The sequence below is a fragment of the Phalacrocorax aristotelis genome, chromosome 7, assembly GCF_949628215.1.
Source record: "Phalacrocorax aristotelis chromosome 7, bGulAri2.1, whole genome shotgun sequence".
NCBI lineage: Eukaryota > Metazoa > Chordata > Aves > Suliformes > Phalacrocoracidae > Phalacrocorax > Phalacrocorax aristotelis.
Window position 1 is genome coordinate 52,980,701 of NC_134282.1, and position 24,600 is coordinate 53,005,300.

Genomic DNA, 24,600 nt, shown 5'->3' on the forward strand with positions numbered 1-24,600 from the left:
CTGGGTTTGTATTTTTACAGGTCAGTCCATAGACGTGTATCTGACTTATAGGCTCTTCACTTAAGCAAAATGAGAGAAATTAATGTCAAGTCTTAATACATGAAATTACTTGGTTTTCCCTTATTTCTCTATAAATTTGAATTTGACATACAATGTTTCTGGGAATTTAATGTATTCCTTCTAATATGACAAAATCAATTGCAGTAACTTTCCAGTATAAAAAAAATATATTATCCTTTAGTCAAAATTATTTTAACGGTTAATGTTTAAAGTGTGTGTTCCCAAATGCAGCAGCATCTTTTATAGTCAAGAATACATTAAATATAGGGAGAACGCATTAATGGATTTCTTAGCACTAATCCATTTATCTTAATTTTTTAGATATGGCCAATTTCTTCAACTGACAGGCACATGAAGTATGAAAATAAACACAGAGAGATACTAACAATTATAGATCAAGTGCTGCTAATTTCCAGCTCAAAACACTGTAAAGATTTGTGTGATATAAAATTACTGAAAATCAAATGTCTATATGATGAACTCTTTGTATTGAAAATAATAGTCACTCTTTATCTTAAAAAATCTTTACAACATATGAATCGGGTTTTGGGTGTAGCCTGAATATCTTACACGTAACTATTGATGTAATGTGTCTTTTTACTTAAATGTTTCCCTTAACATTTATTTATTTTTGTCTGTGAAGTAACTGCATTTTAAATACTTAGCTAATGTCAACCAAATTTACTAGAGAGCGCAAGCTTTCAAATTTCCCTTAAGTCCGTGTACATTTTCCACAAAATCAACCAGTAACTAGAAAAGAAATAATATAGTGGGGTTCTCTGAGAGCAAAGGCAGGGAGAAGGTAGTATTACTTTACATGGCTGGCCCGTCTCCCCAGGTCAACTGGTTGGCATGAACAGAGCTCTGTCCTGGGCAAGTGTTTTGTCTTTGCCAGAGCAGGTAGATCACAGATATGAAAAGTGCTGGAAAGGTATAAAAAACACTATACAAAGATTAAAGCAGAAGATCGCTTACAATCTCTGCAGAGGAGTACACTGTTATAAAACCTACCATATTTATGCAACTTTGATTAATCAATATTTTTGAAGAGTGTTTAATTAGAGTCTGGACTTGATGACGTAGATGGTTCTTTCCAGTCCTATGTTCCTAATTAAATGAAAAGCGTATGCTGCCAAGCATTGATTATTGTTTTTTCCTCAGGAAATGAATTACCAGCCACATGCTGATAAAATAATAAGTCAGGAAAAAAACTACCATAGCTTGCCTATGTTCTAGAAAACACTTCTGGTTTCTAGTTTAGGTGAAATGGAGATATTGCTTCTTTGTTTCTGTATTGAATAGTGTCATTTCATTAGAAAAACTGCAGAAAATTAGCACCTTATTTTATATTTCAGCCTCCTTTCCTGTTTTATATTACACATAATACATGGCAAAGAAAATCTGTAAAATGGATAATTGGCTACTTCTACATCTGAAGGGTTTTACTCCTATGGGAGTAATACTTGTTCTGCAGAAACCCTCTAAGTATTATGTTGGCAAAGCTGTTTGTGCAATAAACACTAGGCAAAACCGGTACCATTGTGGCTTAGGAGAGATCACATCTTAGGGATTTAGTGAACTTCAGCTGTTTGTGATTTAAACCTTGCTAAACTAATCTAAATTTTATATTAAACAGTCACCTTAAACATTAATTTCTAAGCTTTTAGTATATTACTAAACTAAACAATTAAGATTGTGATCTGATCCACAGTGTTTTCCATCCCTGCTTCTTGCAGAAAACAAGATATGCAAGAAAGCTCATCATCTCTGGCTGTTTGAAAGTCAGTTTGTCTGTCAGCCCCCTTCTAATAATTTCTGATCCTGTTGGCCAATTTCAATCAAATTTGAATCAAGCTTTTTAAACTCCATGGCTTATGGTACCTATTATTTCCTTAAATTGCTCTGTTAGACACTAAATAACTGTAGAAGTATTAAATGTTACAAATAAAATTTTGTGTGTACATGTTTTGGCAGGAAAATATGCGGCTTTATGTTGCAATCAAATTTTAAAAGTTGAGCTAATTTAGTGATGCGATTAATGTATCTACTAATCATGTTTTCGTTTTCATGCAAGAAACTAGATAAAACTCTGGTTTACATGAAGGAAAAAATCGGTAATGAAGATGAGTCTCTGATCCATTTCTATTTACAGGGACATATTTCAGCTCTGTTTTAGCAAGCAGTGGTGGAATCAGGAAATCAGAACGTCACCTTGCTGAGAAGTCTTTCAGAGATTACACTACCTTATATTTTCTATCTTTTCTTCCATGATTCACCCTCAGAAACACCTGTTTGTAAAGCAAAACGCAATTCCTTCCACCAAGATGTTCAAATTCCCAAAACATGTGTTTTGTTTTGGCTGGGGAAATATGCTTAATTTTCAGTTGCCAATACACCGAAGTGAAATCTATTTGTTTCACAGAAGTTCAAACCAACCTATGACGATCTTGAAACATTTTGAATGTGCTATATAATCATATAAAAGAAAACTTGTCATTCAGTATGCCTATATGGATCAGTGTGACAACCATTATAAAAAAACAGCAACAAAAAAACCCAAATGAGGTGTCTTATGATGCTCTGAGTAAGGGCCAGAGGCTGCCCAGCTCTGGGGTCTCGCTAAGGTTTCAGGGGTATGATAGTGCCAACGGAACTCGGCGGTGGCAGCAGCGGTGACACAGAAATGACTCCTGCGGTGGCATCCGTCCATACGCCCCTGACTTTATTTCTACATTCAGCCGATTCAAAATGCCTTTGTTTTTGTGCTATAGGTCAAAGAGACTTTAAAACAGAGGAGTCAGTTCAGTAATTTTTCAAGGGTTCCACGTTTGCGGTGCAAGTATAAAGTGCTCCAGAGGAGGGAGCTCTCCCTTAATAGCTGGAGCTGGATGGAGGGAGCGTGCCTTCCAACGGGAAAGCTGTGAGAATAGTGATTTAATCTTTTCTACTTTAGAAATGGGTAAGGTATGAGGAACGATATAGCATTTCCGCATAATACATAGGGAAGTTTGTTCATAATTCCAGTTTCTATAAAAGCATTAATGACTACTTTGATTAAAAATATCATTTTACTTTTGCAAACCACAGAAGATTACAACATACGGAATTCAGAGTGGTTCTTTATACAAAGTATTTACAATATAAGTTTTGTTATGGCAATACTCTGCACCATTACTGTCAGCTGAGTCAATCAATGTGTTCCACACTCCTTTATTGCAGTGTTTCAAAAATTCTGCATACCAAACCCCCTCTTTCAGTAGATATGCCCAGTCATTCATCTGTGCAGGGTTTTTTTTCTGATGGAGAAAACCAAACAACGTTACAAGGAAAAAAATAGTTCAAACTCTATGTGAAAATTCACAGTTCACAACTGAAATTCTTCTTTGTTCAGTCCAAATATTTAATAGAAAATAAAATCTTGCTTGCAATAATCTTTTCAGAGGAAAAGAGGCCGTACTTTGCAACATAGTAGAGGAACTGTAGTTGCATAACTCGTGTGGGCAATCACAGCATAGTGCAACTGCAAATATACAGGGCACGTATAGTAACTGTGCATTCGATACTTGCCTAAAACGCACATGTTCTCTGCAAAGGAGTTCAGTGTTTCAGACAAAGGAGTCCTTGCGTTTCCCCACACACAGTGTATGTGTATGGAGAAAACCAACCTCAGCTGCAACTCCACGTCGTCTTCAGAAAAGAAGTCTGATTTCACTATAGGAAGACTTGATACTTCATGAGTTATTGTAAATGCTAGTCGTTCGGTTTTACTAGAGCCCCTTAGTCCCATGGCAAAAAAAGGAAAGGAAAATAACATATAATTAAAAATTCTCAAATAACTCTATAAATCCCTATGTCTCATATTTTACTTTTTGGCTGAATCAACTCATTGGAGTATAAAACCTGTCCACAGTTGTGAAGAAGTTATTAATTTAAGTGATATATTCATACATCTGCACTGTATATAAAAAAGACTGTATTGCTTCAAAAGTTAGGGAATCTCAGCAAAACCTGTGTTTTATGGAATGAGTGATAAAGAGCAGGTGAGTGAGAACCGCTTTGCAAGATGGAGGTCACTACCTTGGCACGGAGGGCCCCGGCGCAGTGTTTGATGCGGCAGGAGCTCGCGAACAGTTCCCCCTCCTCGCTGAGGGGCATGCATGCAGCCCTGATGCTGCTGCTGGAGCCACTGCCTTGCAGGGAGGAAAGGCATTTCTCGGCTTTGATCACCTTCTGCTCCCAGGCAAAAGACAGAAAGCACAGAAATATAATACCAGTTACAGTGGTCAGATCTGGAAACGCCAAAACACCTGATTTTTTCACTCTTCTACCCAGTACCAAGCCATTAACCACCATCTCAGCACCCAGCCACTCGGCACTGCTTCAGCTCTTGGCTCACCTGTGAGAGATTTCATTTACCACTTAAGCAAATTTATGAGTAACTGTGGAGTCTTTTGTTCTAGGTGAGTTGCATTTGTTGACAGACAGAGCGCTGCGTGGTACAAAAACTTACAGGAGCAATGGAAACGGCTGACTCACAAAGCAGAAGAAATCCGCAATGGATTCCTAATGGAGACCTTCTCAGGGTACAGGCCTTAAAAGAGATTTCATCTTACTTCTGCTGGATTCAGACCACATGAAATGAATCTTCCAAAGAAGCACAAACTTTACCAAGCTTCTTTACAGGTCTCAGCAGTAGAGGCAGGATCGTATCGCCCAGAAAAATCGAATACACATAACTCCTTTGCCCAGCAGAGCTGTCACCAGACATCATCATCCCGCCCGTTTGCCGCCGCTCCCCCAGCGGCGTCCCTCCGCTCCCCCCGCCCTTAGCGCTGCGGTTCACACCTCCTCCGGTATTGCACGGCAGACCTGTTTTCAAAAAAATCAGTTCTTTACAGATGTGTGGAAGCAAGGGGACGTTAAGGCAGCATTCATCTTAAATCCCAACGTGGGAGGCTTTTCTCAGCAGTAAGGCTGCTTTTCTTCTCTGAGACTTTAACCTTGTATTTATGTTGTTCTCCCCAGAATCACCCACTGAAAAGAGGCACTGTTCTTTCCACGGAGCGGCGTTGCAGCCCGTCTGCCTGACAGCTCCGGACTTCTACATCCAACCTTAAAACTGCTAAAGCAGCAGTGGGTTCATAAAGCACAATCCCCATATACAACGATTTTTTAAAAAATTTACTGTATAAATCGCACTTCCTCAGCCATCCGTTCTTGCTTTTGTACGCCAAAACAGAGAGCTCCCGGAAAACAACGTTTTCTTGGTTATATTTTTAGGTTCACTAAAATAACGTAATTAACAAAAACCTAGAGAGCCCCAAAATCAGTGAGAAGCATGTCAGAACATCACAGAAATGTACACGCATAAAACCATCACCCCGTTAACGTGGAGACACGTGCGATGTGATGATGAAACCACATCTTCCCATTCGTGGCGGCTGCGGCAGTGCTTTGCCCAAAGCGGCTCGGGCGTTTCATTTTCATACTCATTTTACTATTTATAACTCGCAGTTTGGTAACTGTAATCCTCAGCTTCCATGTTTAATTCAGGCATTTATTTTGGGAAAAATTTAGCAGCCGTTAGTACCCCAGCCGAGGGTTTGCGTTTTAATTATCAACAGCGCGGGTCCCACGTCGGGGCACGGTCATGACGGCGGCGGGGATAAACCAACGGCTCCATAAGACTTCGCTGTAGCGACGGGAAAACGGTGTCGCTTGTTGGAAGCAGCGGTTTTTATTAATCTCTGAGAGAATTCTGAAGGAAAAAAAAAACCACCGAAAAACTTGAAGATAAAGCCATAAACCGCGGCGCCGGCCCCGAGGGCAGCGAAACGCCTGCAGCTGCGGGCAAAGCCCGCTGAGGGCAGGGCGGCGGGAGGGCTTCGCTCCGGGCACTGCGCGTGCGCCCTCCCACCGCGCTTGCGCAGAGGCGGGCCGGGGCGGTGCGCGCAGGCGCAGTCCCGAAGAAGGGCACATTTTGAGCCCGGGCAGTTTCTCCCGTCGGGAGGTGACGGGAGGGAGTTGGGCTCTTTGCTGCTTCGCTCCTCGCTTCTTCGCTTCGCTTCGCTCCGCTCCGCCGGGGGAGGCCGGCGCTGGGCGGCGCGGCCGGCCTCTGGCGCACAGGCACCTGCCTCCCGCTGAGGGGGCTGCCGGCGGCGAGGGACACCGGCGGCGAGGGGAGCCCCCAACTTTGCCCCGCCGCAGGAAGTCCCTCGAACCTGGCCGGAGCGGAGCCGGGGCTCCTCCGTCCGTCACTCGCCGCGCCGTCCCGGGTCGAAAATGCCGAAGAAGAAGCCCGGGCCGATTCAGCTCAACCCCGCTCCGGATGGCTCCGCCGTCAACGGGACCAGCTCTGCAGAGTGAGTGAAGGCGGTGCGGGGTGGCCGGGGCTCCGGCAGGGCTGCCCGCCCCTCGCGGCGTCCGCTCTCCCGCCTCCCTGAGGTGACGGGCGCGGTCGCCCTCCGCCGCGCTGGGGGGAGGTTTCTGCGGGGCTGCCCCCGCCAAAGGCGGCGGTGCGGGGCCGTGTGGCGGCACCGGCGCTGCGGGGCTCGCCTTCTCCCGAGACAGCCCTCTTCCTTCCAGCCGGCACGGCCTGCTTTCCAGAAAAATCAACATTATTGATTCCTGGGGTGCGTGTCCCCGCCGTGGTAGCCGCCGACAGGCTCCTCAGCGGAATAAGCGGGTGGTGTCTTCGGCAATAAACAAATTTCTGTCGGATGTGCAAGGTGAATCAGCAGGGGAAGAAGAGAGGAAAACTTGTATAACTCTTCCTGTAGCCTGTGATGGTACCTGCTGAACTCTCAGATTATATAATTATCTATTATGTGCCAAATTATACACTTCCAATAGCACACCTCATAAATGTGTGTGGAAGAAATGATATTGAAAACCACAATTTTGTAGAAAAGGTATTTTCTTCTTCTTCCTCCTCGGCTTTAAACTAATGCTAGTTTCAGTAAATCTGTTTTTCAGTAACCGGTATGTAATGTTAGGCTTGTCAGTGAGCGTGTTTGGAGAAAATGCTTCTGAGCTTTCCTGTGTGTAATACAAACATTACACTGAATAACTGTGTGGAAGGTAGGTCTAAGCTAGTTGTGGGTACGCTTGGGAGAGAAAACAAAAGAAGGCTAAACATCAGATTGTTACGTGTTGCCTGTGAAGCCTCCCTTGAGCTTATGGATCTGGGTGAGCGTGGTGGCTTCAGGTATGCAAGTACAGTGCCAGCACCTTAAAGTAACAAAGTGTTATAAAAGGTGTTTCTTTGAGGTTAACAAGTCTGCATTCACCACTTAATTTTTAGAATAAGATGACGGACTGGCTCTTAACTGAGCCTTGAAACAAAGATGCATCTGGGAAGAACAGATTCCTGCCCCTGTATGGTCAGCTCAGTCTTCCCTTGGATGTGTAAACTGAACTGTGATGTGCCAGTGTACTACCCTGACAGAACTGCAGTGAGACGTACAAGTCTCAGGCTTTAAACTGTTTGCACGTATTGTTGTTGCCACATGTTTCAGACGGGCTCAGATCTCATTTAACCACCCAAATATCTTGGGGGGGTGGGGGCGGGGGGGAAATTCAGCATGCAGGAGCTCCAGCTGTGACATTTCTAGCAAACTCTTTTGATGATTAGCTGAGAGATGAGCTGTTTAAAAACTATTCTTTGGCAGGAGTTACTGATTGTATCTAAGCATTATGATCTGAATATGATGCAGTTTTTTTCTGGATTGATGGGAGAAAATACTATTTTTAGATTTGCCTGTATAGCACTTCCCAGCTGATTTTCTTCAAGGTAGCCAGGGATACGTGGATTTAGTCTTCAGGGAGTCCCTGTTGCGTATTAGTCTTGTTCTGTAGAATAAATCTGATATGCCTATCACTTGCCGATTTTAGTACCTGAAGTTAGTTAATCACCAAACATGCAATATATTAAATACTGTATTTCTTCACTCAAGAAGTGTCATTAATTTTAAATTACATTTACATGTCTGATAGTTACTTGTTGTAAACCTCTGGAGACCCATGGGAGTGTTAAGTCTTGTTTATACTGATGAACTATGTTGCTTCATTTTCTGTTTTGTATGGTGGTTTTTTTTGGTACATGTGTCTCCTAGACTTCTGCTCTCTCTCGTAGACAAGACCTTACGCCTGGTTTTTGCCAGGCTTAGAGATGTGTCAAGTATTTTTAAAAGAAGCAGCTTAGTGAAAGTAAATCCGGCAACCTGTTGTCCTATAAACAATAAACAGACAGAATTAATTAATTGTGGAAATATCCCCTCATCCTGCTAATATTAAGTCCTCATTGTGAAAGACTTCAAATAGCAAAGAATGGTTGCATCAGAATTTGGAAATGTTTTTGGAATTAAATTGAAGACTGTTTTGGGGTTTTTTTCTTAGTCTGTAAGATGGTTTGTTTAGTTTTTTCCTCTCCTGCTCTGGACTTCTGTCCCTGCCTTTGGTTACTGCTTGAAATCAACAGTAGAGGTGTTTGTCAGCTGGTGTATACTGTCAAGCGTTTTGAGTATGCTGTGCATCTGTGGGCTACCATATTAACACTTTCTAAAGCTCTGTTCCAGTGGAAGTCTCCAGTTACTCATTTGCTTCTACCACATACAGACCTGTCACTTTGCAAATTATCCTGGATGCTTCCCTCTTCTTTTTCAGAGAAGAGAACCTCTCAAGAGAAAGAATGAAAAGAGCTCATATTATTTAGCTAAACAAAATGAAGATTCAGAGCGAGGTGGTATGTTGCTGTCTGTAAATTCATGAAGGACCTAAACATCCAGGAGAAAGGAAGTTATTTAGGCCTAAAGGCAATGCTGGCACAAAATCAAACGGATACAGATTGGGTATCAGTAGTTGTATGTTGGAATTCGGAAACTTTCTAACTGTCAGAGGTGGAAGGTTCTGTAACATACTCTGACAGGTATTTGACACCCAGAATCTCTTGCTAGTTTTAAAATATTGAAGCTTAATATTTTTAGGAATGAGTACATCTGATACTTAGACTTCCTGGCAGAAAGGAAGCGGAAAGGGAGGAACTGAAAGAAGGAGAAGGGACTGGATGATTCAGGATGTTCTGCTTTCCATTCCTGTCTTGTCCTCTGTCTTCATCCTTATTTGGTGATGGGAACTCATTGACTGGAGTAAGAAAAAGCTTCCAGTGTGAGGTGTAGGGCTTTAAGGAGTATGTGTGTGAGGCCTGATTCTCACTTGCATGACTTCCCCCCTGCCCCTGCATACCCTGCCAGATACTGTAAAGGAGAATTAGGGTACTGACAATTTAAATATATGTATATTGAATATTTTAATGAAAATGTCACAATGTTTTTCCCTGACAGCAGTTTTTGTTATTTGTAGCGATCAATTATTTACACAGGATGTTGTGGTTCTCTCAGGGGTGTTCCAAATCCCTAGCTGCCCTGCTGGACAATAGAGACAACTTAATAGAAGATTTTCCTGTGCTGTGAGCTTCACTTCTGTTTTTGACACTTCCTGCTGAGAAGCAGTTGCGCAGGGAGAGTTGAACCTGTGCTGCTGCTATTGAGCTGCATGTTGCTTCAGATCATTAGAATGAAATCAAGATGATGTTGTCCAGCTGCAGGTTCAATTTAATTCTGGTACTTTTGGAACTGTGTAGTTATACCTGTGCAGACATTTTGCACAGGAGAAAAACAAACAAACTTGAAAGAAAGTGAAAAAAGGAATACTTCCCTTTAGACTGAAAGTGCTGGGATAGTTTATAGTCTCAATAGCCAGAAGAAACAAGAAAAAAAAATCTCCTCTTTCTGTTCCTTTCAAACTTCTGACTCCCTGGCCCTTTGAATATCTGGCAGTTGGTACTCAATTATCTAGGTTTCTCTAAACCCAAGCTAGACTCAGAACATGAAGTAGAAGCTCTGCACAGAAGCAGGAGCGTAGGACTTGAGCTAATGCCACTTTCTGTATTACAGTAAGTTTTCCACAAACAAGTTGTCCGCATGGAAGGAAAGCTACTTCATGTCATTCTTTAATTGCATCCGTACAAAAAACGTAAGCAGAGGGAAGGGTCGTATTTATAACAAGAAAGTTAATTTGATGTAAAATGCCAGTGGAGACAAGGTACAACTAGTTTTTAGCTTGCTGTAGGTAGTCAGCTAAATGCTGGAGAAGGCATGTATGGTGGTATGTACAGACCATGCTGAAACAGAAGTTCCGCTGTCTTGTCTGAAATAGCATTTCATGTTGAGGTACACATCTTAAGCGTTTGGGGTTTTTTGTTTGGTAGTTTTTTTTTCCCTGGGTGAAAACATAACATTGAACCACCACCTAACTGTTCTCTCGGGTGGCAGAATGGTCTAGGGGCACCTTATTGTTCCCTAACTTTGGTTTCTGCTAATGTTTTTGACAAGTCTTATCATGGCTCATCACTGAATACCTGAACAGCCGATGCTATTAATACATTACGGGCATGTCAGATTCTTGCTGATTTTTAATTGCTTTGGCTTCTTAAAATTGATATTTAATGAAATCCAAATAAATGCTTGGGTCATTTTTTAAAATTCAAAACAAATTTCTAACTATGATTTTGGCTGAGATGGTGCAAAATGCAAGAGTTCGAGTTACAGCCTTGTAATATAAATTAAAAAAAAATCAGTACTTTTTTGTATATATCAAAACCTGTTGTCTGTAAGCTAGTCTGCATAATGAGCTCTGAAGTGTTCAACTTCTCAGGAAAGTGCATTAAAATTTATTAGTTTAAATGTCCATGTCCAGAAGTATACCTATAGAAAAAAAATAGATTAAACCTGTGCCTTGAGGTCCTAGATGATGTTTAATGAAACAGAATGTCTTGGCATGTGATGTAGGCTATATTCACAGCCTGTTTTAAAAGTGCTTGCTCAGAAAAACAAAATAAGTAGTAAATACATTTTGTGATAGAGCACAGCAATCCAATGAGCCACCAAATGAGCATTATAATTATTTTATTGGTTCCTTTGTCTGTCATGGAAGAGATTACTACTGCAGTCAAGATTGTGTATCAATGTTTGTCACTGTGTAATACTTCTAGTTACAGAAGACTTTACGATTGCTTTTCCTGTACCTCAGTTACATTTGGATATGTCTACTAACTAACTGCTCTAAATCCTTACTTTGTACCTTGACTGAGTAAATAGGCAACTTCCCTGTCTCTGGCGTTATATCTCGACCCTTCCAGAAGTGCCCGGAACTTTGATGAAACTTAAAAATGAAAACAGTTTTTTTAAATTGAGTGCCACTGACTCTTTGTGTTGTAGAAGCATTCACATTGAAAATGTGGTTGGGACTCAAACATCTCTTTTTATCTGTTTAAAGAATTAAAAAATGTATAAACTGTGTGAGTGTGTTAGCAACAACTGGTATCTCCCAAATCAAGCCAAAGCTGTGATCTCTGCTTTGGGAAGACAAGGCCAAATAAATCCCAGATGTACACAGCAAGGTGTAATATGAAGTAGAATGAGCAAGGTAAGATTATATTCTTGGTGAGGAAGGCTAAGGACAGTATGAGTGTTCTTCTGGTTTGCATTTAATTAGCTAAAAAAGTAAACAGAAAAGTAGAACATGGAATTTGCATCTTCCTTTAATGTGCTGTAAAGAAATAGGTCTTTGAGAGGAGTTTAAGAAGATATTGTCTATAGAATGTGACCTGAAAGAAGGTCCAAAGACAACTGTGAGAGAAAACAGGCCATCAGTTATGGTGCTGCTGTTATTGGTGGTGCTCACACCCATGATGGGCAGGTTTGGGTTTTCTCTTTTATTTTTTTTACTATATAATATATACAGGCATTAGAACAGCTCAAACCAAAGAGCAATTCTATAGAAATGGATGACTGGCAAAATCCAGTTATAGGCTAAGAATTGGTATTAATTTGTCAGCTCTTTTGTGTTGCTTCTTGCTGTTTACCCTGTTTAAATTGCATTAAGGAAGTGCCTGAAGAGCTGGCATGACCTCCAAGTTCAACTGCCTGTATTTGGTAGTCAAAGACGACTTTGGAAATTATGCAAAACTGATTTGAACTTCAATTTGTATTGCAATTTGCAAAATAAATAGTTGCTTACTTACCAGGCATCTTGAATGTTCCTGTTTTTCAATATCTTTCTCAAGGAAACTTCACTTTGGGCTTTGTAGGAGTAGAAAGGCAGATTGTCTCCCATCATCTCTAGTGTGGGCTCTTTTTGTTTCGTTTTGATTTTTTTTCTGGTCTTTAAGTTTGCATTGTAATGGAGTGGCATTGAGGGGAGGAGTGGAACCAGTGGGCAGTAGACCTTGTTCCAAGAGGATGTGTCTTCCATGGAGTAAGTTTTTTGTGAGTTTAGGTGAAATGGAAGGAAGATTTTCAGAGTTGTTAGTTTTAATGCTTGCTGGGTCTCTTCTGCTTTTGTTTTAGGGGAGTTTTTTTCTTTGTTTTTAAAACCAAAAAGTCTCTGAGGAGGGGCAGCCCCTCTGGAATGTCTTTGACTTCAGAGGAGCTTCGTGCGTGTGTGGTGTTCTGGAAGATTAGGCCCTGGAATTCTATGACTGATCTGGCTGGATTGCAGTTGCATTGAATGTGTATATTGAATTACTGCAAACTTGTAAATATTTTTAAGGAAAAATTCAAAATGTTTCATTTTTTCATCTCCTCCTAATGAAGGATTAGCTAAGCTTACAAATACATGTTGTATGAGAATTTTAGGCAGGCAGTAGTAAATGCCAGATAATTCCAAGAAAACTGTGAGCCTTTCTTATTCACTAGATCTTCCAAATTTTGATTAAAACATACTCACTCAGCATTCTCTAAGTGTGCATGAGCCTGTCCGTAGTCCTTCACTGAATTAGAAGTAGCATGTTAATAGTACTTAAGAAGCTAACAGAACATATGATCTGTTATAATAAAATAGTGGAAGGTAAGAGCCTGCATCGCTTTACTCTGCGTGCATGTGCTGAAAGATATTCACAGCTAGGGAAGTGGACGTGGCTAGTACAGAAATCAGCATAAGTGGTAAATTGACCTGTGCTGGTCTTACTTGATAGGTAGCTTTTAGTATGCAATTATGGACGTAGGAAAGACTTAAGGTGCTTAATACTGAGGTAACAGTAAATACCAAGTCTTGCTATGTACTTATATTTAAGCATAATGACAGTAATGGAGTCATCCTTTAGTTATTATGATGTTGTCTTTGTTCAAAAAGCATATATCAGTTCAGGAGAGCTAAATAAAAACTGGCTGTAAAAATAAATGTTGTGGCATTCCAGTGAGAGGAAAGGTAGGGGAAGTGCAGGCTGTAAATACGGATCCAGCCACTTTTTCTTTTCTGCCCCTTACGGCACCAATTCTGTAGCTGGTTAAAAGCTGCAATTTCACAATTAAGCATGTGCAAGATCTTGCTCGTGCTTCAGAAGTCCTCTTTGCTGTGCCTGTGTCTTCCTGATGCTTCTTTTCTTTTCTCAGCCAGAGCAGCACATGCACCTGACTCACTGCAAGAGCTGATACCTACCTGCCAGGGAGGCCCCACTTAGTTTTTGGAGGGCTGTCCTCTTGCGCTTGCAGCAGCACTGATGTAGCCACATGCTAACTTAATTGGGGAAATAATCTGGCTGAAAACCTGCAGTATTGTTTAGTTAATTTTTAAATGAATCTGTTACCTGAATTGGTTACTTAGGAGTGAATGGCGAGGGGCAGAATGAGGCCGAGCCACCTCCTTTGGCAGGAGCCCAGGCTTTTGCAGGACTAAATGACAGTGTACTCGGAGCCTGAGAGATACTAGTGAGAGGTGCTGAAATTAAGTAATTACAACAATTTCTGAGTAGCACATCTTTTAATTGTATAGTCTTGGGTCTGTGTCTCAAGGGGAACAGATTACCTCTGAGACCTTCCAGTGTTATCTAGTAGCTGAATAAGGCTTTAAAAAAAGACTTGAAAGGGACTAGATAAACCCAGTATGTAGCTGAATTATTTACTGGCATAACAACAGGGCTGCTCTTAATCTGGGCAAAGGGTCTTTGCTTTAGCACTGGTTTAAAAAAAAACCCAACATGAAAATTGTGGGGAATTTACATGAGACAGGAAATAAATCAGCCACTTAAGTTAATATTGACTAAATATTTCAGTGTATACAGAAACATTTTGAAGTGAACTGGGGAAGGGATTTTCTTTTATGTATGGTAAACCTAGATGTCCCCTTTAAATTGTCGAGTTCCAAATTTTCCAGTAAAAAAAACCCTCACCCTGCCCCCCCCGCCCCCCTTGCCTGTGTTACCCTTTTTACAGCTGCATTTGTTCTCCCATCATTGCCTTGGGGATTGACTGGGCTTTATAAAGTGTGCAGATTCCACTGCCAAAACACAGAAATGTCTCTTTGAGGAAGCAATCTTAGTTGGCAAAATCAGTTTCTAGCTTGCTGAATTTTTGGGGAACAGGTTATTTCTCTCAAAGATTTCTTAAAATTTTTTAAGGGAAGCAATGGAATTTTCTTTTTTCTGAAGACTTACTAATGTGTTGCTAGAAATTAGCAATCAGATTACTTCTGACTTGATCTATGCTCACTGTTGCTTAGACAAAACCTTATTTGTCAAGCTCGAAGATCTAAGCAATCTTGCTTTGGAACGTATGTCCGAGGCTTTCTGCCAGTTAGTGCCCACAGGAATTGAACAACTGGGAAGGACTAATTTGCTGCTCAGTATCTCTTTGCAAACATCTGTTGAAAAGCCGTTGTCTTCCTGAGTCTTGTCTGAACGAGAATGAATTCCAGCAGAACTTCTGCCTACTGACAGCGGAGGATGCGGTCCTTCACCTGGATTCAGTTGCTTCACGGGTATCCAGCAGAAGTATGCGGTGGTGTCTGTGACTGGGTGACACATGCAAAAGGAGTAAGAACAGAAGCAGATTATTGTACTTTACAGGCTGAGAACTAGGACAGCGATATTGCAGCAGTGTGTGATTCTTTGGATGAACAAGTATAATCTTAAAAAAACAAACCAAACCAAAACTATGGGTTTTAAAAACTATTGAAACTTCCTGGCAACTCTTCTTTCTTTCAATGTTTTATACAGCTCAGCATTGTTCTGTGCTTTTCTAGAACTTTTTTCAATGTGAAGATGAGTCAGCAGATTCAATGTAGCAAATGGAACAATTGCAGAATGCATTTTTCATGGGGAAAAAATATTCTGTCTGGATATAGATGTGTGTGTTTATATGTGAATATTTCTATATGTATTGGTCCAGTCTATACATATATTAAGTAAAAATTACTAACTTTATCCTCTAAATGGCAATACTAGCGAATATTCTGTGCTATGCAGTCCATCCATTTCAAATGTAGGCAAAGATCTAAACCTTCCATCCACGGCTCTTTCTGAATCCCAGTTATGAGGAGTTTTTTATGTTTTCGTCTGCACATTCTGGCAACTTTCTTTTCCAGTCCCTGATGTGTTAACTGCAGCTTTTGATGAAGCTTGTGCTTCTGTGCTCCTTGCTCAGCTCTTGCACAGAAAGCATCTCGATTCTAATCCTGGCTTTTCCATGGAGCTTTTAAACCAATTAATCGGTTTTTTTTAATTGTAGTGTCTCTGAAAGGCTGTGTATCTACCACATAAGGGAGTCATGAAGATGCTGTTGCCATTACTGTTGCATGTATTTATCCCTTGTTTTTATAATTAAATTTAACTTGGAGTTCAGAGACATGAAACAATGGGAAAGCAGGGCTTGTGTAAATATGTGTGTCAGCTGATGATCGGAATTTTATAACTTCTATTTATCCTCTGCATTGTGTTTTAAATACCTGATAAATAGGTTCCTTTTTATGTCCATAAGGCAGTGTTAATTGCCCTGTGGCTTTTATCTTCTGGTTGCATGTAGTGCTGGCTAGGAAAGATCAGTGGTAGGTGCACAGATATTTTTGAAAGCGAGAATGAGAACTTGGATTTTTTTGTTCTGGGGATCCGGCTCTTGAACTTCTTATTTTGAGATGGCAGAGTTTATTTGTGGCAAACTTTGAACTCAGTGCTACAGTATGTCCTGAGGAAGCCTTTCAACTGAGCACAAAAACCCCAAACCCACCAGTTGCATTGTTTAGCCACAGAGCTAAAATACACGAAGGGGATGCCTGAGCCTTGCTGGCAGCTGCTGCCGACCCCGGGATAAAGGGCTGTGACTCCAAGTGGTGGCTGGGAACAGCTGCAAAGAAATTGGTAGGAAGAGGCACCCAGGGCATGAATCTGATATCTGCCTGTTTGTGCCCCTGCTTGCATCTGTGGCTTTATTCTCTTTGGTGAACATGATCCACAGTTCAAATATGTTATTTGGCATGCTTCAGCTTACTTAAGAAAAAAAGAGTCTGAAATGTTTAATGGGATAGGGGTTAGGCTAAGGCGAAAGAGGGAGGAAGCTTAAAGCAAAGATTCTGACCCAGCAGCTCAGCCTATGAGGAGTTTTTGAAGTTAAGTTGTCTCGTTGATGGAGGCTCAACAGGAGACTTGAAGTTGTATTGCATGATCATCGTTTCTTTCAGCTCTTAGAAAAATCGTAATTCTTACATTGAATTAGTTTAGCAGGATACTTCTTGGGACAGAACAATACTTTTCTAATAGTTTTGTTTTACATACATTTTACTCAGAAATAGATTTTTTAATCAAATTGCCTGCTTCTTGTTCTTACTGGGTAAATTTCTTCTGGCAGTATTACACCTCAAAATGTGTCTGCCATGTCTGTTGCATCATGAAAGTGGAACGGTATTTTCCGATGTTAAAATTCATGCTAGAAATGAGCAGGTGTATTGGGCCATCATATCCCAGGTCAGGGCAATTTATGAAGGGCCTCTAACATGTTGCAAGAGTTGAAAATAAGCAGGAATTGAAAAACAGTGTATTCTTCCAAAAAAGTCTCCTTTGCGCTTACAGTGAGTTTGAATCTTTTTGAGTTGTTGTTTTAACTGCAAGTTTTAGGAGGCTACACTGGAGTTAGTGCAGACAGAGGCATCTAAGCTATGAGACTGCTGTAATTACTTTTGTCTTCCATGTTATTCTGCAAACTGTTCTTTGTTAAAGTTAAATAAAAATTTGTCTTATTGCCCAGGTTTGGCACAGTCATGCAAAACAGTAGTCTGCCTTTTCAAAACCGCAGAACGTCTAAATGTTCCTAAGACTTTATTTCAGCTCCCTGATTGAGGTTGTGCATGGAAATTATGTAGTGAACTGCCTGCTTTCTTCTCTAAACTGACAGTTGTGTAGGCTTGGGGAAAGCATTACTGTCACTGTTCTGGAAAACAACCCCCAAGCCTGTATCCTCGTGTGACAGTAGATCTGAAAGTGAATGTACTTCTTTATGCTTTCACTCACACTAATTGTTCAGCTTGCAAAACTGATAGTAATAACTTTGAACAACTATGTGACAAACTACCGTTAAAGACTGTATCAGACTTTTCTCCTTCTACCATATTTTTTTCTCTCTCTAAAGTAGACTTCAGGGTTGAGTGCATCTTTAATGTAGCCTTTAGGGTTGAGTGTATGGTTAACCTATCGCTAATGGGAATTAAAGAAAATTCCATAGGATTTGGACTATTATTAGTATGAATTGAGAATAAGGATTTATTTTCTTATTTTTTTGACACTATTTACTAGCAGGCTAAAGGCAGCATTGCTCTTCTCGTTACTGGTTCAAAGAGAGCAAGTATGCTCTAAAATGTTAATGCATCTCTTCCAGGAGTGCTTTCTTCAGTGCTGGGGCGGCTGCCCTCAAAAGCATGAACTGAGAAGTCTCTTCTTGCCTTCTGCCCACCTTTGTGTATAGGGTGAGAGCGCTGTGCAGAATCTGTTATTCCCCCTGCCCAACCTGCGACTAGGAAATACAGGTTTGCTCTGTAGCCCCGAACTTGCTAATTCATACCTGCAGTGCTCACCCGTGTGTGATACACATGTTTACAGTGGTTGTAAATCATGGGGGGTTTCTATGTTTAAAAGGAAAGTTAATCTGAAAAAACCTACAACCAAACCTTAAGGGAACAGTATGATAGACTCAAAAAATGACCTGGTAAGCTGGTGCAGGGATGGTATTTGTGACATGTCATATCTGTTCAGGTTTGAGTTTGTGGTTGAGATCACGTGCATCTCTGGGAAGCAGAGAACAGATCACTCGGTCCAGCAGTAACTAGCAGTGTTGCTGTGCGCTTACTTTCTTTTGCTGTTGTTGCTACCTGCTGTTCTTTTTTCTAAGCATCTGTTTTTGGCCATTATCAGGAGGCGAGATACTGGGATAGGTGAGACATTTCTGAAGGTCTTAGGTGAGCTGCTATCCAGGTGAGGTGGCATTGAGTCTGCCAAGCTCCCAGTATCCCATGCTGTGATTCTCCTCAGAAAACCTTTCTTACCTCTGTGATATTCCACAAACTGGCTGTGGAAGGGGTGGATGTGGGTTCCTCCAGAATGTCAGATTGCAGTTATCTTCTGGCCTCTAAAACGGGGATTTTGCAAAGTGTAAATTGACAGGGATGGAGGTGAAGCTTCTCCACACACATCAGGGGGTCGCTGTTTTGTGGGGAGGTGGCGTGTGGCTGTGCGTATCTGGTAGGAAACCGCACTCAAGTTCTTTTCTGTGTTCTTTTTAAACTTTTGAGGTTACAGAAATGCCGTGTGACTAGGAGGAGGACACTGCACTCTCAGCATGCTTCCTTGAGTACAAAAAGGAAGAAGGAATGTTGACTTAATAGGGAAGGACCCTACCTGATCAAGTGTGGACGGAGATAATTCCCCTTCTAGAGCACCTGGTACCTGGTGCTGCACTGGGAGAGGTGAAACAAACAGTTCCTGCAAAAACTTGCCTGATTGTATAATTTTTAACTACCCATTTAGTCTGGAAGAGAGATCTTGGAATAATTGTGTCTGAAATCCAGACACTAGGCTTTCTACAGTGGTATTGTCTGCTGGCTATACAGCATGCTTACCCAGTTCTGCTAGCTGAGTAAGAATATATTTATTTATAGTGTTCTGTGAAATTACACCATTTCGTTAACAAATGGAGAAAACAGCACTGACCTCCCTGTGGCTTCATTCAGATGATCGCATTACGAAAGCTGGATTCTTTCCCTAGTGCAGTATGTTTAGTATGTGCTTGGCTTTAAAACTGATAGCAATAAATTAAATGATAACCTAGTGCTTTGGAGTAGTGCTTGGAACAGTGAAGCACTGAGGTGATTTGATGATTTCCTCCTTTGATGGCACTCTGGCAAAGGCGGAGTGCTCTGACAGTGAAAAAACAACTCCAAGACTGCAGCAGGTAATGGTGATGAATTTTAATAGGAATCTTTGTCTCCGAATAAAAGTTTTATATAAGATTAAATAACTACTATGCTCCTTCTGGGGGCAGACATTAGCACACCAGCATGGTGCTACTTTTAGCTACCAAAGGTTCCTGAACTTTTCCATGGTGTCCTAGTGATGAAGCATTCCCTCTTCTGTATTTTGGATGTATTGGTGTTTAGTTTCATTCATAAAACTTCATATGTAGTGTTTTACCTTTGCACCTGTTTCTGTATGTGCTTTGCACTGCAACTTGGCTGTGATGCTTTTAGACGGTGAGGGTCCAGGTAACAGTCATAGTTACTGGCCGGGGGATAGTATTCTGACAGTAGTTCAAGTTCAAAATTGAAACTAGGAAAGTTCTGCCTCCTAGAAATACTGAGAGTAGATTACCAGCACCAGTTTTATAACAAATGCTCTTTATCTTATTTACATTTGAAATAGGTTAATATTCAGTGCTTCAAGCAGAGGACCAGAATGAAGAAAATAAATTCTGTCCTGATGTCTCTTATGCAATTACAGTAAAACTAACTGGAGATGTTGTTTATAGCTATGTTCTGAATAGTAATTCTGACAATGCATTTATCGGGTTAATATTGTTCACAAAGTCTTCAAATCAATTTACTTTACAGTTGGAGAACTGGTCCTGAAAATTTCAAGTGAGATCTGAGAACTTTGTTGCTGTCATGGTCTTGCATGTCACTGCAAGTAATGAAGGTTTTGCCGTTAGAGCATAGGCCATTCTGGTGATTTTGCTGGTGGCCACGTTCTAGATGGAGAAACCTGATGTGCTGAGGTTCATGGGACCAGTACATTTCCATCTGAGAGAGCCTTTGGAATCTTCTGACTAGTGTTTGAGCAAGGACCCCAACAATAGTTTATACTTCAAACCATGGAAATGCCTGTATTTTGAGTGGCTGCCAAGTTTATTGAGATCGAAAAGAGCAATGGGTGGGGGGAAGCCTTACACAGACATACGTTAGACTAACATAAATGTGATAAAGGCCATCCTAGCAAATTTTTTGTTTCTAAAGCATCAGCATGACCGAGTGTTTTGTTTCATCACACTAGCATTTTGTCTGCTCCAAGTCATGCGCTCAAGCATCTCTGTCTCCAAACCCAGAAAACCCCTTCTGCTTGAGAGAAGAACTGAATAGTTGTTTTAATCAAAACAGAGCAAGAAAAGCCTTGCTGCATCCTCTTTCTGTGTCTCTAGTTTCTTTATTTTTTTTCACATGAGCAGCCCTGCCTTCTTCAGCAATCCCCAAAATGACAGCAAGTTCCTTCTCAAAACTTGTAAATAAAGGTAATTTGTTGCTGTGGCTTACTGGACCAGATTTTTTTCAAAGGACACTGAAATTTCCTGTTAAGTTCAGACTTCTTGGACATTCTTTCAAATCCTGTTGTGTGCTCTAAATTGCCTTGGATCTCTCTTTTTTTTTTTAAAAGTAGCCAGGTAGTGGATGCTGAGCTTTTGTCTATGTGGCCCTGACTTCGGTGAAGCAGTGATACAGAATAATAGGTCTGTCTTTGCAAAAGTTGCATCCAATAAAACAGTCTCATTGATTTAATAAGTTTTGTAGGCCATGTTTTCTGGGCAGTCATGGTTTTTGATATAAGCACAGGGTAAAAGCAGGTAAGTCACTATGACGAAGTTTATTTTTAATGGCTGAGTGTGAACTATAAAGTTGTTCTGCTTTTAATATAAATAAATATTTGAAGGATATTATCTTGGTAAGTGGCCCCCAAGATATTGGGGATCTCTGTTCTCCATTTCTACTAGTTGTGTAGGGCTTCATTGCCAAATCACCCTTGCTCAGGGTGAGTGTTTGGTGAAACTTGCTCACAAGTGTTGCATGATAATTTTATGCTTGAACTGTTAAAGTGTCAAAATAACAGACTGAACAGAACTCACATTTCCATCAAAGGTCTTGTTCTATTTCCTCTATTTAGCTCCTCTAAGCATTATCACTTCCTAAGTTAGCTTAGCAATTGCATCCTGTCTGACATATTTCAACTGATAAATGAAGTAGGAGTGTGTCATTGCTTAAACTTTTGGAGTGATGGTGTAGTACGGAAGAGCTGTGAATATTTATATGATTTTTTTATTTGCCTCGATTAAACCTTAGCCACAGTCAAACCAAGATTGTTATACTGCCTGGAAATGCAGGCTCTCTTATGGACGAGTTGAAGGTTTCATCCTATAACTCTGTCTTTCTGAGTCTGGGCGTTATTTGTCGCTGCTTCTTGGAGAATCAGCCTTGTATCATCTCAGCTGACCAGCACCTTCCTGGGCATTTGGAGAATGTATTTTTGTACTGCATGTTTTGAAAGTGGATATTTTATGAATTGATGAATAGAAATAGTTTTCTTGATTATTTGTGAAATTTTATTTTTAATGGGAGGTGCTTTAGCCTCTGAAGTCGATTCTATTCCTCAAGTTTTTCATCTTAGCAAGACTTTACTCCCTGGGAACATTGCATTAAATTTAGCTAAGCAGAACAGATATTTGTTGTTAAATATTTACTCTTGCAGCAACTCATTGTTGCAACTGGAAGCAAGAAATTTTAAATGAGCTTTTAAGTTGTCATATTATTGGAGTGAAGCATTTTCATAGGACCTGAAGTTATTAAAAAAAATCTTCCTGGGAAACTGAACTTCTGCCCATAGTCCCAAATTTGACGAGAGTTTTGCATTTCTGTTTTTTATTGCTTAATGATGTTAAACCTAGGTTTCTGGTGGATGTGCCCTTAAACAAGAGAGGAGGTAATCTTAAAACATTTGGGCTGTTTTTTTCCAGTTTAGCTGGGGAAAAGAGACTTCTGTATTTGCACAGGCTGCGTTTTTAATGCATATTGGTTTGGCTGTGCTTGAGAACTTTTTACTGATATCTAAATAAGAAGCTTCTGAATGGCTTATTAGATATACAGATACGTGAAAATCAGTAGATAAAACATTTGGACAAACTCGTAGGAGATTACAAAAGTCTTTGAAAATGCGAAACTAAAATTAGCGTGGAGTGATGTGCTGTGATTCGTGAGATCCCTGATCATAACTGCTGAGTCATTAAGCCACTCCTGTAGGTAGTAAAGCTTAACATGTGTGAATTTGGACAGAACCTCAAAGATGGGGAAACTGGATATTGTCTGTTTGTGTTTGTCATTGTTTTATCTGGAATAAAATACTGTTTACTTAAATCAGAGTTCCAATAATATGTGTCTCATAGGGTGACTGTACAAGTTGGGTCCTTCTAGACAATGTATATAGGTGCAAAAATGTAGCGGATTTAATCTCTGACGTCAGTGCTTCCTCTTGCAACACTGCTGAGTAAGCTCAAACAGCTTAATGATCAAACTGTTCTTTCCCTGTTGTACAGGACAAATTTGGAAGCGCTTCAGAAGAAGTTGGAAGAACTAGAGTTGGATGAGCAGCAACGAAAGCGCCTTGAAGCTTTCCTTACCCAGAAACAAAAAGTTGGAGAGCTGAAGGATGATGACTTTGAGAAGATTAGTGAGCTGGGAGCAGGAAATGGTGGTGTGGTCTTCAAAGTATCTCACAAGCCTTCTGGTCTCATAATGGCAAGAAAGGTGAGTGCCTCAAAAATAGGAACTTAAGGATGATTTTTATTAAGGACGTTGTCCCTGATGAAATACAGTGACTTTATTTAGAGAAATAAGTGGTGTTGACACACAAAAAAAATTACTATTTAATATCAACTTTCAGAGAAGTTGATGTTTTTCAAAAAATAGGAAAGGTTGCACTTGCTTATCCTAGACTTTCCAGTTTTTCAGAAAGTGTCCCTTCTGTTAGTAATGAAAGGATTGGCATTCATTCCCCCTTTTCTCTACCCTAACCCCCCCCCTCCCCATTTTGACAAATACAATCTTTTCAGCTGGTCATATATCCTTCAGAGAAAATGTGGTAGGCTCACTGATGAGTAGAAGGCCTAAAAGAAGCTATGGAAAGGTGTAAATTAGGGAAGAGTGACAATATCCTGTATTCTGGGCCATAAACATAGAGGAACAGAAAAGATATCACCTGTCCTAAGATCTTCCTTCCTAGCTGCAGGCAAGAAAAGAGTCTCTGGATGATACCAGGAAAAATGAGAACTCAAAAAAACTGAGAATGAGGGAATACCCTGGAGTACAGTGACATCTCATGTTTTATAGTTTCATCATGGGGTGCAGGTGGCTTCTGTGCAAAAGGTGGTACTTCTGGCAAGAGCATTTTTCAATGGTTCAGCTTTATGCTTTACAACTGGTGGCAGTTGTGACCTAGTTGTTAAGAGAACTGAAATTTTTTTTTTTTAAACTGAAATAGCTTGATGTTTTAATTCTCATTTTGTTTGTGAGGAGCTTTCACTTCCTCTCAGTATCCCTGGGAACCAAGAAGGCTAAGGGAGATGAATCTGTGACACTACCTGATTATTTCTGTTTGGGTATCTCATGCCTCCTCCTTCCAGGAGCCAAGTTCCTTGCACAGGTGGCACTTGTTATTAGGCAGTGCATCAGGGGACATGCTGTTGCACTGCAGTGGGTGAGGTGGCAGCAGGGTGCTGCAGTTCATGGGGAAACATAACCTAGCCTTTGAGAAGGATGAAACATGGGTCACACTCAAATCCCAGACCCTGTTGTTATACTAGACTGAAAACTACCATTTTTCAAATTGAGAAGTTGAAAGACTTCAGGTTATTTTTTTTTAAAGTGTACGCTGTCATCTTCAGCAAAACAAAAGGGAAATGTGCATGTACTGACTTTAAGAATAAACCGTGCTCAGTACAGTGACAGTTTAGAGAGCAGCAAAGAAAAATGCCCACTTCTGAGGTGTGAGAATTATGAAATATATAAATCACTGAGGTTTTCTTGAACTAAATCAATTTAATTGATTTTTTTTTTTCACCTACTGTGGGTTTAACAGGAAATTTTGCCCCAATTCATTAATATTGGATGCAACCAAGATGCTTGTTTGAACTGCAATTTTTCTTTCCTATATTGACTAAAATTTGATTTCCATAACATCACTTAATGTTCCCTTTCACAAAAGAAACACAATTCTTGTATTGTATGAGGTAAGCAGTCTAGTGGAACAAAGTAGTTTATGTAGTCTCCCTTCAGATTTAGATTCAGTTTGGGGAGTTTTTAATTTGGGGTTCAGCCCATTCCTTCTGCTAGTGCTTTACAGACACCTGTGCAGATATTTTTCAGCAGCTGCTTCTGAGTCAGTATGCCTTTGATGTATTTCCTTTAGAG

General features: G+C 40.5%; 1 protein-coding gene across 1 annotated transcript in view; it reads left to right on the forward strand.

The window, feature by feature from the left end:
* The first annotated feature begins 6,019 nt into the window (after nt 1-6,019).
* MAP2K1 (mitogen-activated protein kinase kinase 1) overlaps nt 6,020-24,600 on the forward strand; it is a 38,457-nt gene continuing 19,876 nt past the window's right edge. The window contains exons 1-2 of the mRNA XM_075100761.1: nt 6,020-6,422; nt 22,728-22,938. Coding sequence (XP_074956862.1) covers nt 6,343-6,422; nt 22,728-22,938 — 291 coding nt within the window. The 5' untranslated portion in view covers nt 6,020-6,342. The remainder of the gene's footprint in view (nt 6,423-22,727; nt 22,939-24,600) is intronic.